The sequence below is a fragment of the Phalacrocorax carbo genome, chromosome 8, assembly GCF_963921805.1.
Source record: "Phalacrocorax carbo chromosome 8, bPhaCar2.1, whole genome shotgun sequence".
Taxonomy (NCBI): domain Eukaryota; kingdom Metazoa; phylum Chordata; class Aves; order Suliformes; family Phalacrocoracidae; genus Phalacrocorax; species Phalacrocorax carbo.
Genome location: NC_087520.1, coordinates 13806577 through 13819749, shown reverse-complemented (window position 1 = coordinate 13819749; position 13173 = coordinate 13806577). Strand labels below are relative to the sequence as shown.

Sequence of the window (13173 nt, the reverse complement as noted above, 5' to 3'; positions counted from 1 at the left end):
ATTTCACAAAGAAGTAACCACATTCTACTTCACATAGAGGGACACATACGAGAAGGTCACCTACCCATACAGAGCAGTTTTTTGCACAGAATCTCATCCTTCCTCAACGTTTGTGGTTGCATTTAAAATAATCAACATGAAATCAAAACTCCCTGTGGTAAGACAATAGTGATAAATAAAGCAACAAACGATAGACTTTTAGAAAAGCCTTCAACTAATAAGCTGTTCACTATGAAAATACCTGTGCACGTCTAATAGTCCAATCCTATGAGTAACAATGCCAAGGAAGAAATGAAAATTGTATTGGTATTAGGCACATTAGGACATGCTGTTGCTACACCCTCAGCTACACCGCTACCTCTACACCTTTCTGTAAAACACACGATGATGAACAGTAAAGCAGATGAAAAGTGCCCATAGGACAGTAATGATCCCTCGATTAGCCCACATTTGACAGAAGAAGCCAAAAGGTTGCTGTGTGAACTGGCTTCTCATGGACAAGAAGGTCATTCTCACAAAATCATTCCATGTGCAGTAAGACTCTGGATGTGCTCACCGGCTGATAAGGGGCACAGAAAGAGAAAAAAAATCTTTCTAAGCAGTAACTTTATTCAGAATGCATTTTACTCTCTTCCTCACACACCGTTTGCATCAACTTTAAACAATTAGCATCGAAAGATCAAGCACTGCTACATAAGGGGTAATGACACAAAACAAGCTGTAAGGTGACAAAAAACAGAGCACAGATTAATAACCCTTCACAACAAGAGTATCTTGACATTTCTTGAAGTGCCATGCTGTCTGTAACACACTCCAGCAGTAACTGCGACAATACCTTCTACTTTCTAGCATTTCACCCATAGTTTGAAGGCCTAAGAAGAGGCTTATAGAGTCTATAAGCACAACATCCAGTTTGGAGCATCGAGTTCTTCAACTCCATCTTTGGGAGGGCACAGCAGTGGATCACCACCAAGGTGACCAACCCGTGCTTGTGTACTATGCACATGTATTGCTCCTTTTCCATACACTTCCTCAATTCAGAGGGTGGAGCTCTGTTTTGACACAACCAAGAAATATTCCGCATGCAACAAGGAATCACAGGAACACCTGGGAATGGTCTCCCGGTTGAGGAAGAAGTATCTCCAGTGTGGAAAACACACATTGCTGCTGGTACACTAAATTGATGCTGCTTTCACTACAGGCTGAGAAACACACTGTGTGAGAAATTTTCACACATGAGACAAATAAAAGACCTGCCCCAACGCAGGCACGGACGGCTGCACATTCTTTTCCAACAGTGGCTTACGTTCATCCTAAATAAGGACTGTTAAATGAAAAAGCTCTGTTACAATGGAAGAGTGATAATTAAGAGAAGCAAAGATGGCCTTGAGAAAAATTGCTCAACTAACACGCCGGTCACGATAAAACCAATTCCGTATTTGTCATATTCCCATCTGGTAAGCGATAGCTTACTGGCTGGTAAAGAGTACAGAAAGAGGAGAGAAACTTACTAAAAAGTACCGCTGTTAAGAATACATAGTACCCTGTTCCTCACACACAGCTTTAAACAATAATAAGAGATTAACATTAAAAGATAAAGTGATCCTATGCGCTCAGTCAGGCATTGATACGAATCAAGCAACAAGACCGCATAAAAAGGACAAATGATTAATCCGTCAAGGCAAGCTATACACGGGGCCATTAACATTCCGTTTCAAGTGAATCTCATCCTACTAACACACATTGCTGTCGGGAAGATATCTGACCCTGCTAATAACGCAAACTTCCACTTACTAATAATGCAACAAGTCCTTTAAGCAGAGCCAATACTGACAGGAAAAACGGTATCATCGACAGGGGACAAAACTGGAAACGACCTGGTGTGTGATTGAAACACAAAAGCCCTCTGTAACCCAAGGTCACCTCTGCCCCCTGCTCTAGGTGTCCCTGCTCAAGCAGGGACGATGGACAAGATGATCTCCAGAGGTCTCTTCCAAACCCTAGCATTCTGCGATACCATTCCGTGAGATCCACTCATATTCACCTCCAACCCCTAACGTTCTGTGATTCTGTGACCTTTACCACTCTGTACTGAGAAGGAAGAATCACTTGTGTGCTCACTACACTTCAGAGGAGAAACAGCAAGGCTCTAAAAGTAAATGAGGAGCGGTCCTCCAAGACAGACTGGGTCAGGGAACACCGTGTGACACTGTAACGATGTGACACAAATATCCGCTCTAAACGCAGGCCAGCCAACAGGAGCCTCAATTCTCCTGCCTCCCACAACAACGGCAACGCTGAGCCACAATCGCACGGCGTTTCCCTCCCGGCAGCAAGAGGCACCAGCACACGGCGCGGCGCTGGCCGAAGCGTTGCCTTCCTTGTAAGGAAACCTCCCTACCCAGGACACAGAGCACGAGGGGGTAGGGCAGAGAAGCAGCAGAGGGAAGCGTGGCAGAGGAAGTCTCGCTATAGGAACTCACCGGGGCAGGGGCGGGGTCCGCGAGGCGGGCGCCGGCAGCGTCCTCCCCGAGCAGCGGCGCGGGCTCGTCGGGCGGCGGCCGGGCCGGGAGGGTGTCGCAGCAGCTGCCGCCCGACAAGCGGAGCTGGCTCTTGCGCGAGTCGGCGGTGAGCGACACCTCGTGCGAGTAGGAGTGCAGGAAGGCGCGGACGCCGTCGATGCCCACGAAGTGCGAGGCCGGCACGCCGCGCAAGGCGCCGCTGCCCGCCGCCAGCAGCTGCGAGCGGCGCCAGCGCCGCAGGCGCAGCGCCAGCAGCAGCAGCAGGAAGGCGAGGAAGAGGCAGGACACGGCCGCCACGGCCACCACCAGCCACCGCGTCAGGCTGCCGGCCGGCTCCCCCGCCGCCGCCGCCGCCGCCGCCGCCGCGCTGCCCAGCTCCGACAGCAGCTCGGCCACGCTCTCGGCCAGCACCACCGTCAGCGTGGCCGTGGCCGACAGCGCCGGCCGCCCGTGGTCCTTCACCACCACCACCAGGCTCTGCCGCGCCGCGTCGCGGGCCAGCGGGAAGCGCGCCGTCCGCACCTCGCCGCTGTGCAGCCCCACGCGGAACAGCCCCGGCTCCGTCGCCTTGGCCAGCTCGTACGACAGCCACGCGTTCTGCCCCGCGTCCGCGTCCACCGCCACCACCTTGGCCACCAGCGCCCCGGGCTCGGCCGAGCGCGGCGCCAGCTCCACGCCCGCCCAGCCCGCGCCCGGCGCCGCCGCCGCCGGCGGGTACAGCACCTGCGGCGCGTTGTCGTTCTCGTCCACGATCACGAGCCGCACCGACACGTTGCTGCTCAGCGGCGGCGCGCCGCCGTCCTCCGCCCGCACCCACAGCCCCACCTCGCGCACCTCCTCGTAGTCGAACGGGCGCAGCGCGTACAGCGCGCCCGTCTCCGCCTGCACCGACACGTACGACGACAGCGGCGCGCCCCGCACCCGCCCCTCCGACAGCCGGTACCGCACGCGCGCGTTCTGCCCCCAGTCCGCGTCCGTCGCCCGCACCGTCAGCACCAGCGCGCCCGCCGCGTTGTTCTCGGGCAGCCGGGCGCTGTAGCGCGCCTCCGCGAACACCGGCGCGTTGTCGTTCACGTCCAGCACCCGCAGCGCCAGCACCGCGCTGCTCCACAGCGCCGGCGACCCGCCGTCCGCCGCCCGCACCGTCACGTTGTACTCCGACACCTCCTCGCGGTCCAGCTCTCTCGCCGTCACCACGCTGTAGTAATTATCAAACGATCTCTCCAGGCGGAACGGGACGCCCCCGTCTACCGAGCACCGCACCTCCCCGTTCGGCCCCGAGTCCCGGTCCTGCACGTGCACCAGGGCCACCACCGTCCCCGACGGCGCGTCCTCAGAGATCTCGCGCAGTACCGACCGCACAGTAATCTGGGGCGCGTTGTCATTCACGTCTGTCACCGTGATCACGACTTTCGCCATGTCCGAAAGCTCTCCTCCGTCTCGTGCCTCAACCTCCAATTCATGTGAGGAGATTTCCTCAAAGTCCAGACTGTCCTTAACGGATATTTCTCCTGTCTCAGAGTCCAGGTGAAAAATTTCGGATGCTTGGTCTGAAGCTTTATGAAAACTGTATTTCACGTGCCCGTTCGTCCCCTCGTCGGCATCGGTGGCCGTGAGGGTGACGAGGGCGGAGCCCACGGGCACGTCTTCCGGCACGCGCACCGTGTACTCCGCCTGGCTGAAGGCGGGCGCGTTGTCGTTCGCGTCCAGCACCGCCACGCGGATCCGCGCCGTGCCCGTCCGCGCCGGCTCTCCGCCGTCGCTCGCCCTCAGCACCAGCTCGTGAAACGCCGCCGCCTCCCGGTCCAGCGCCTTCGCCAGCACCAGCTCGGGACGCTCATCCCCGCCGGGGCCCGCCTGCACGGCCAGCGAGAAGTGCTCGTCGCCGCTCAGCTCGTACCTCTGCACGCCATTCGGTCCCGCGTCCGGATCCTGTGCGTCTCTCAGGGGAAACCGCGACCCCGGGGCTGTCGTCTCGCTCAGTCGCAGCTCCGTTTCTGCCTCTCGGAAGCTGGGCGCGTTGTCGTTTATGTCCGTGATCTCCACTTCGATTCCGTAAACTTGCATTTCCCCCTCCGCTATCACCTCACAGCGCAGAATGCATTTCTCCACCAGCCGGCACAGCTGCTCTCTGTCTATCCTCTCCGCCGCCACTAAATGTCCCGTCTTCCCGTGCAGAGCGAAATACTGCGTCCTACCTTCGGAGACAACCTGGATGCCGCGGTGTCGGAGCGCCGGCAGCTCCAGCCCCAGGTCCTTGCCCACGTCGCCCACGAACGAGCCCTTCGGCACCTCCTCGGGAATCGAGTAGCGCAGCTGCCCCCACGCCGCCTCCCACGCCGCCGCCAGCACGCACCACAGCAGGGCTTGCTCCCGCCCGCCCCGCCGCCTCCCCGCCGCGCACATCGCCGCCGCCGCCGCACCGCCGCCGCACCGCCCGCCGATCCCGCTCCAGCTCCGGCTCCGGCTTCCGTTCGCCGCTCCCGGCCCCTCCGCCCCGCTGCAGCACGGCTCCGCGCCGCGGGGACGCTCGCAGACCGCCCGGCCGCCGAGCCAGCCAGCCAGCGAGCCGGGCCGCGGCGGGCGGGGCTGCCTGCAGCGCCCCGGCCTTCCTCTCGCTCCTCCTCGGTCAACAGCGGCGCCCGCAGCCTCCTCCCGGCACTGCAGGCACCCACCGCTGCCCGGCGCCGCCCGCCCCGCCTTTCCCACGGGCGACTCGCGGGGGCGAGACCCTCATGGACACGGAGGCATCGGTGATCTCCTGCCTTGCCTTCTCTCGAGCCGATCTCTTCTTTGATCCTCGAGGCGATCGCAACCACAAAGAAGTAACACGCCTCCCCTTTGCGTGGTATTTCCACCGCAAATGAAACAGGTCTTTGCAATGGTGGTATCATATAGATATACATTTTCTTAATACGCCGTGCAGAGTAGGATGACTCGTATTCCATTAGTCCAAAAGCACAATCCCCACCACGAATTGGACACCTTTTTGTAGCAGTCGTGCTTGAGGGACGTTTTCCCCGCCCTTTCTGCAGATCAAAACACCGTCATGAGGTAGGGGAACTACTCACGAACGGTCGGGACTGTCAGTCCCCGCGTCCCGCACTACCGGCACTGCCCGTCAGTCTTGACTTCGTGGCTTTTCACCTGCGCATCGGAGGTGATAGAGCTAGATCTGCTGTGACTAAAACTTGTTGCTTTGGGCGAGTCAGAAAGGCTTCAAGACAAGAAGCGCCTGAACAAAAATTTACGACGGTAACATTTGACCTTAGAAAAGCAGATGTACAGAACCATAAGGATAAGGAACTGCAGAGCAAAGCACTACACCAGAACAGACTATCCCTCAAGGACAGTACACACGTGATCTCAGAACGGAGCTTGTGCGAAAGGAAAAGTTAACTAGCGGACACAGTGAGGAGAAGTATATCCTTTATCCAGAGACCCCTGACGACCACCCGGAGACATCAACAGGTATGCACAAAGGACATCTGCATAAGATAAGGAGTTCTCAGAAAATGAAGACTATGTATATCTTTTCTCGGAAAACTAAGGAATATGTATGTAAAGCTTGTAGAAGTTATTCAACTAACTTTGTCCGGGAACCCACAGTAGGCGGAGTTATCCCCTGTAAGTCCATCGCTGCAATAAAGAATGCCTGCTTAATAGTCCTTCAGACTGTTGAGTCCTGATTTGGCATTTTCATGGCATCAGAGGCTGCTCTGAAACAGCCTCCACCTCTCCCCCTTCTCCAACCACCCGCTCGGAGTTTTTGATTACAACCTTACACTACAGGCCATGCTTACACTTAGGGTTTAGTGCTCCATTCTAGAGTAACTCAGCAATAGGCAGCAATGCGCATGCACTCGCTGTTCGGGGTATTACAAAATAAAATAAAATAAAATAAAATAAAATAAAATAAAATAAAATAAAATAAAATAAAATAAAATAAAATAAAATAAAATAAAATAAAATAAAATAAAATAAAATAAAATAAAATAAAATAAAATGCAACCCTTTAGGTAAAGAGGGATACAAAAGGAAAAGAGAGCCAGTTTAATCTGAAATACTATTTCACTGCAATACTAGAGGTTCGGGGTTTCTTTCTTTTTTCCTTTTTTTCTTTTTTTTTCCTTTTTTTCCCTAGCAAATTATTGTTCTAAGTGTGGAATAGTCTCGGAGGTATGACATATTTTCACCAAAATCCTGCAGGGCAGCCGGAGAAGACAAGTGCAGCTGCACACCCCAGACTGTGGGGACCATCGATAAATATGCAAATGGACTTTACTCAAGTGCCCACACTGCCATTTTGGGAATCTCCTTGACGTTTGATATATGTTTTCTAGATCCTAGACACCTGCCCTTCTAAACAGACGGATGCAACAACTATTGCAAAATATTGCTGAGAGAAATAATTCCTCTGTCACTTTTCCATTCATGGCGCCACACGCACGTTTCCTTTGGGAGTCCAGCACCCAAAAATCATTCACCAACGGCTTTATGCCCAGCTATCAACCAGATCCAAGTACATCGTATCCGGGAAAAAGCGGTAAGGAAGAAAAAACCTCCAACACCAAGCGTCAACCCCATTTTCCAGACTCCGCCACGCACCATCAGCAGATCCGTTTTCAGCGGTACTAACGCATGTGAAGTTAGACAACGCGAGAGCTGTAGACAGAACCCTCTCCGGTGAACCCGAACCTGTGACCACCAAGGAGTGCGGCAGCTAACTGCCTGCTCTTAGGGGAAGGGAGTTAGGCCGATCTTTCTTGCACTCCCTCACGGAGACACGGATCAGCACTCCCCAGTCACGCCACCCGGGGAAAGACAGGGGGAAAGGGACGACGGTTCAGTGGGGCTCAAGGAGAACAGCGAGAGAGCGCGGGCTTACAGACCTGCGTTGCGCCGGGGTCCGCGGGCGGCTCTCCCGCGCCGGCGCTGCTGCTCGGGCTCCGCTTCCCGCAGGGCTCCCCGCCGAGAAGCTCCTCCGCCGGCAGGCTGGGCAGCGGCGGCGGCGGCGGCGGCGGCAGCCAAGGGCCCTCGGCGGCGGCGCGTCCCGGCGCCACGCACAGGTTGTAGGAGTAGGGCAAGGTGCCCTCGCAGAAGTCGGCAGGGAAGGCGGCGGCGCCGGCCACGGAGAAGCGCTGCGCGCCCAGGCAGCGCAGGACGGCGGGCGGCCCGGCCCGGCGCACCCGCGCCACGGCGGCCAGCGCCACGCTCAGCAGGAACAGGGCGGAGAGGAGCGCCAGCGCCAGCACCAGGTAGAACTGCAGCTCCGCCGGCGAGTCGGCGCCCGCCGCCCGCTCGCTCAGCTCCGGCAGCGCCTCCTGCAAGCTCTCGGCCAGCACCACGTGCAGCGTGGCCGTGGCCGACAGCGCCGGCTGCCCGTGGTCCTTCACCACCGCCACCAGCCGCTGCTTCGCCGCGTCCCTCTCCGACACGGCCCGCGCCGTCCGCACCTCGCCGCTGTGCAGCCCCACGCGGAACAGCGCCGGCTCCGGCGCCTGCACCAGCTCGTACGACAGCCACGCGTTGCGCCCCGCGTCCGCGTCCACCGCCACCACCTTGGCCACCAGGTACCCGGCCTCGGCCGACCGCGGCACCACCTCGAACGGCGCCGCCCCCGCGCCCGCCCCCGCCCCCGCCCCCGCCCCCGCCGCCGGCCACAGCACCCGCGGCGCGTTGTCGTTGCGGTCCAGCACGAAGACGCGCACCGTCGCCGTCGAGCTCCGCGCCGGCGACCCGCCGTCCTGCGCCCGCACCGCCACCGCGAACTCGCGGCACTGCTCGTAGTCGAAGGAGCGCTGCGCGAACAGCGCGCCCGTCTCCGCCTCCACCGACACGTACGGCGACGCGCCCGCGCTGCCGCCCGCCAGCCAGTAGCTCACGCGCCCGTTGGCGCCCGCGTCCGCGTCCCGCGCGCGCACGCGCACCACCGGCGCGCCCGCCGCGTTGTTCTCCGCCACGTAGGCGCTGTAGGCGGCCTCCTCGAACACCGGCGCGTTGTCGTTCACGTCCGACACCTCCAGCACCAGCGCCGCGCGGCTGGAGAGCGCCGGGCTGCCCCGGTCCCTGGCCACCACCGTCACGCGGTGCTCGGACGCCAGCTCCCGGTCCAGCGCGCTCGCCGTCACCACCTTATACGAGCTGCCCGACGATGCCACGATCGACAGGGGCGCCTCGCCCGACAGCTCGCACGACACCTGACCGTTCTCGCCAGAGTCCGGGTCGTTTACGTTCACCAGGGCCACCACCGTGCCGGCCGGCGCGTCCTCGGGCACCGGGCTCGACACCGACAACACCGTGATTTCGGGCGCGTTGTCGTTCTCGTCCGACAGGTCGATCTGCACCTTGCAGTGACCCGTGAGTCCGCCGCCGTCCCTCGCCTCCAGGCTGAAGCTGTATTTGCTCTTCTCCTCGAAATCGAGGGGCCCCGCCGTCCTGACCTCGCCGCTGTTGCTGTCGACAGCGAACAACGCGCGGACGCCGTCCGCGACGTTGCCGAAGGAGTAGGAGACCCGCCCGTTGGAGCCCGCGTCCGCGTCCGTGGCTCGCACCCGCAGCACCAGCGACCCCGCCGGCAGATTCTCCCGCACTCGCGCCTCGTAGACGCTTTTACCGAACACGGGCGCGTTGTCGTTGGCGTCCGTCACGTTGACGCGAACCTGGACGGTCCCGGACCTCACGGGGTCCCCCCCATCCACCGCCGTCAGCACCAGCACAAAGGAGCTCTGCTTCTCACGGTCCAGTGCTCTCTCCAGCACTAATTCCGGCTGCTTGCTTCCATCCGGGTTCTCCCTCACGGCCAGAGCGAAGGACGGGTTGCTGGTGAGCTGGTAAGTCAGCAGCGAGTTGCTGCCCACGTCCGCGTCTCGGGCCATCTCCAGCGGAAAACGAGCCCCGGGAAGCGTCCATTCGCCGATCTCGAGGTCCAGAGCAGCCTTGCTGAAGGCCGGGGAATTGTCGTTGACGTCCTGGATGGCCACCTCGACGTGGAAAACGTTGAGCGGGTTCTGCACGAGCGCCTCGAAGCTGACGGAGCAGGACGCCGACTCGCCGCACATCTCCTCCCGGTCCAGCCTCTCGCTCACGTAGAGGTTCCCGGTCTCCCCGCTCACCGAGAAGTATTTCAGCTGCCGTTTAGCGGCGGACGCCACCCGCAGCTTGCGTGCGGGCAGGTCCGCCGGGCTCAGCCCCAGGTCCCGCGCCAGCGGCCCCACCAGCGAGCCTCTGCCCAGCTCCTCGGGGATGGCGTAGCGGATCCGCTCCGCCGCCGCCCGGCACCACAAGCACAGCAGCAAAGCGGGCAGCAGCACTCGCCCGGCCGCTCGCCGCCGGCTCTGCCTCTGCCGGCCCGCCATTCTCGGCAGCGCTCGCCGCGCTCCTCCCTCCTGCCGCTGCCCTCCCGCCCTTCCGGCCACTCTCCGCAGCGAGCGCAGGGGCCGCCGGACGGCAGCGATCTCGGCGCCGCCTCGGACGCCGCTGCTCCCCGCGCCGCGCCGCCGCTCGCCGCTGCTGCCCGCGCCGATGCCGAGAACGGCCGGCGCCCTGCGAGCGACCAGCCTGCGGGGGCAGGTCGCTGCGGCGGCTCCGGCGCCGCTCCGCGTCGGCCAACAGCGGCACCCGGAGGCGCCGCGACGCCACTGCAGCCGGCTGATGGCCGCGCTCACCGGGGGCCGGGCGTTTCACGGGCGGTCAGCGGCTGCGTCCAGCCTTGGGGTCTCTCTTCTCTAGAAGCAGGCAGCGCAGAAGCACTTGCTTCCTGCAACGCCAAAGGCGTTTAACGCTGAGGTTCACTCTCGGGTAGGTCATCTCCTTGAGTCGCAAATGTCAGAAGGAAGTCTTCATGGCAGAGCAATAAAGAAAGGAACTCAGCTGGCCTTAATAAAATCAAGACAGAAGTGTAAGAGCAACAAATTATATTAGAGCTAGGGAAGGCTTTTTGCGCTTTTTAGCACTCTGTCAGTTATTTTCAATTCTGCTTTCCTTACCGGGAACGAATACCAAGAAGGAAATATTCCTTTTGCAGCAATCAGTACGTCATCAGAAACAGAATGAAGCAAAAGATATTCAATCCTGTCATGCTGGGTCTCTGTAAAGGGTTTCCATCATACCTGCATTTCTTTGTGTGTAGCTCTATGCTAAGATAGCAGAATAACTTCATTATTGTGTTTCTGAGTCACAGATGAAGTTCCTTCTTTTACGTCTCCATACTCGAGGGGGAAAGCCTCACTGAGTCTTTCAAAGAATGGATTGGGTTGGAACAGACCTTTAAAGATTACCTAGTTGAACCACTCTGCCACGGGCAGGAGCATCCTTCACTACAGCCTGTTTCTCAAAGCCCCCCCCAAACTGACTCTGAACCCCATAAGTGATGGCACGTGCACAGCTTCTCTGGGCAACCTGGTCTAGTGTCTCATCATAAAATATTTCATCCTTATCTTGGTCTAAGCCTCCCCTCATCCAGTTTAAAGCCATTAACCCTTTTCTTGTCACAATAGGCCCTGTGAAAGTCTCCCTCCATCTTTCTTATAGGTTCCCCTTATATATTGAAAAGGTGCAACAAGGTCTCCCCAGACCCAGATTCTCTTCTCCACACCGAAGACCCTCAACTGTCTCAGCCCTTCTTCATAGCAGAGGTCTTCCAGCCCCTTGACAATTTTTGCGGCTCTCCTCTGGACCTCCTTCAACAGCTCCATGTCCTTCTTGTAGTATAGGCCCCACAGCAGTACTCCCGGTTGGGTCTCATGAAACGGAGTAGAGGGGCAGAATGCCCTCCCTCAACCTGCTGGCCACACTCCTTGTGATGCAACCGAAGACACCATTGTATTTCTGGGCAGCAAGAGCACATTGACAGCTCATGTCCCCTTTGGCATGCACCGGTACACACAGGTCCTTCTCAGCAAGGCTGCTCTCAATCCATTCATCCCACAGTCTCTGTTGAAATTCGGGATTGCCCCAAACCAGGTGCAGGACCTTGCACTTGGCCTTGTTGACCTTCATGAGCTTTGCATGGTCCCACTTCTCCAGCCTTTCAAGGTTGCCCTGGATGGCATCTCTTCTCTCTACCAGATCAAAGGCACCACTCAGCTTGGTGTTGCCTGCAAGCTTGCTGAGGGTGCGCTCAATCCCACTGTGTATGTCACTGAAGAAGGTACTAAACAACACTGGTCCAAGTACATACCCTTGAGGAGCACCACATGTTCTTGGCTTCCACTGATCCATTGACTAGAACTCTTTGGATGTGGCCATCCAGCCAGTTCCTTATCCATCTAACGGTTCGTCTGTCAAGCCCATGGCTCTCCAATTGTGGGCACTCACGTGTCGATGAAAGCCTTTCCCGTTACAGCTGTAAACACCAAATGTATGTACAAAAACTGCACCTGCACTGAGACAATTGGAAGAGATGTGACCTTCCACATACGTATTGAGCAGAAGCAAATCAAATTGCGTATTACTTCATTAGGCACACAGCAGTATTAAGTATGACAAGCAAGGAAATGGCCGTCCATTCTTCTATACCCCAACACCTCCGGGCTTCCCTGTCATCTCTCCAACCCTACAAAAGCTGCAGGTTTGATACTGACCTTCTCATAATTGGCAATACATATCATCAGTGGATAATGCACAGCGTCACACCAAGAAGGGAGGTACATTGTCTCCCCGCCAACATTCTGAGAAAAAAACTAAGGATTGTAAAGCACACAAGGGATAAACAGCTAGGATAAGAGAGGGGTAGTCAGCCAACAGAGAATGAGTCATCCAACTTTCAGGTTTAGGGGGAATCCCCTCCCCTCTTTTATCACAGGCACTCTTCCACAGAGATGTGAGTACTACTAAGGTCGTGTTGAGATGCTTCCCCCACCCCGCCCGCGACGTTAGCAGCGTACAGTCATACCCTCACACCTCTTGCCTTTCACACTCACTGTAGCTTGACCAAGAGGCACTAACTCATGGCACTAACTCCAAAACAAAGCTATCTTGGTAATAACAAGGTAACCTACATATCAGTCCAGGAAGCATTAGAAGAAAAGTGTTGTCAGAAAACCTCATTGGAGGGACATCTTGGTCTTCTACTGCAGGCATTGAAATTCATCCCTGAAAGCACCTGGAAGTCACTGAGGTCTCAAGCACAAGTGTAGCTTTAAACTGTTACTGAGAACTACATAGTGGGTGGTTTCAGTTTATGAAATAGTCACCAGCTCATGTCCCACCAATAGGAAGTCATCAGTATAAACACCTTATCATGGACCTCTTTCTCAAGCTTAGTCTTCTGAGATATTAAAACAGATTCTCTATCAGCTTCTGCTTCCTTCACCTCACACCTAAAATTCTGTCTTAGCGAGTTGAAGGAAGGATTTGCTGCAAAAAAATCGATGCAGAGTTTCAACTGCAAGAGCACTGTCCAGAAATGGGAGAAAGGAACCACAGCCTTCCAGGAAACAAAGGCCTGGAAAAACCCTGCAATTACAGCTATGAGGAAAGTGTACATCCAATGATACAGGGGGATACAGATGGGTAAAGGAGGATTCTCGCAGGAACTATGAGCCATTCTGCATGTTCGTCATTGTTCCACATGCACATTTACTGTGCAAATACTTCACGACGGAAGAACTACCATCTCCATGTAGAACAAGGAATCCACAATCACAGC

General features: G+C 57.1%; 1 protein-coding gene across 2 annotated transcripts in view; it reads right to left on the bottom strand.

The window, feature by feature from the left end:
- The window catches only part of LOC104048657 (protocadherin gamma-C5-like), a 54026-nt gene extending 43691 nt beyond the window's left edge, over positions 1-10335 (bottom strand). Inside the window, exon 1 of one of the 2 annotated variants that reach the window (XM_064458823.1) lies at positions 7415-10335. In XM_064458823.1, coding sequence (XP_064314893.1) covers positions 7415-9880 — 2466 coding nt within the window. In that variant the 5' untranslated portion in view covers positions 9881-10335. Of the gene's footprint in view, positions 1-2483; positions 4708-7414 lie in introns of those variants that run through there. The other variant, XM_064458828.1, reaches the window with a different exon arrangement.
- Positions 10336-13173: the final 2838 nt, after the last annotated feature.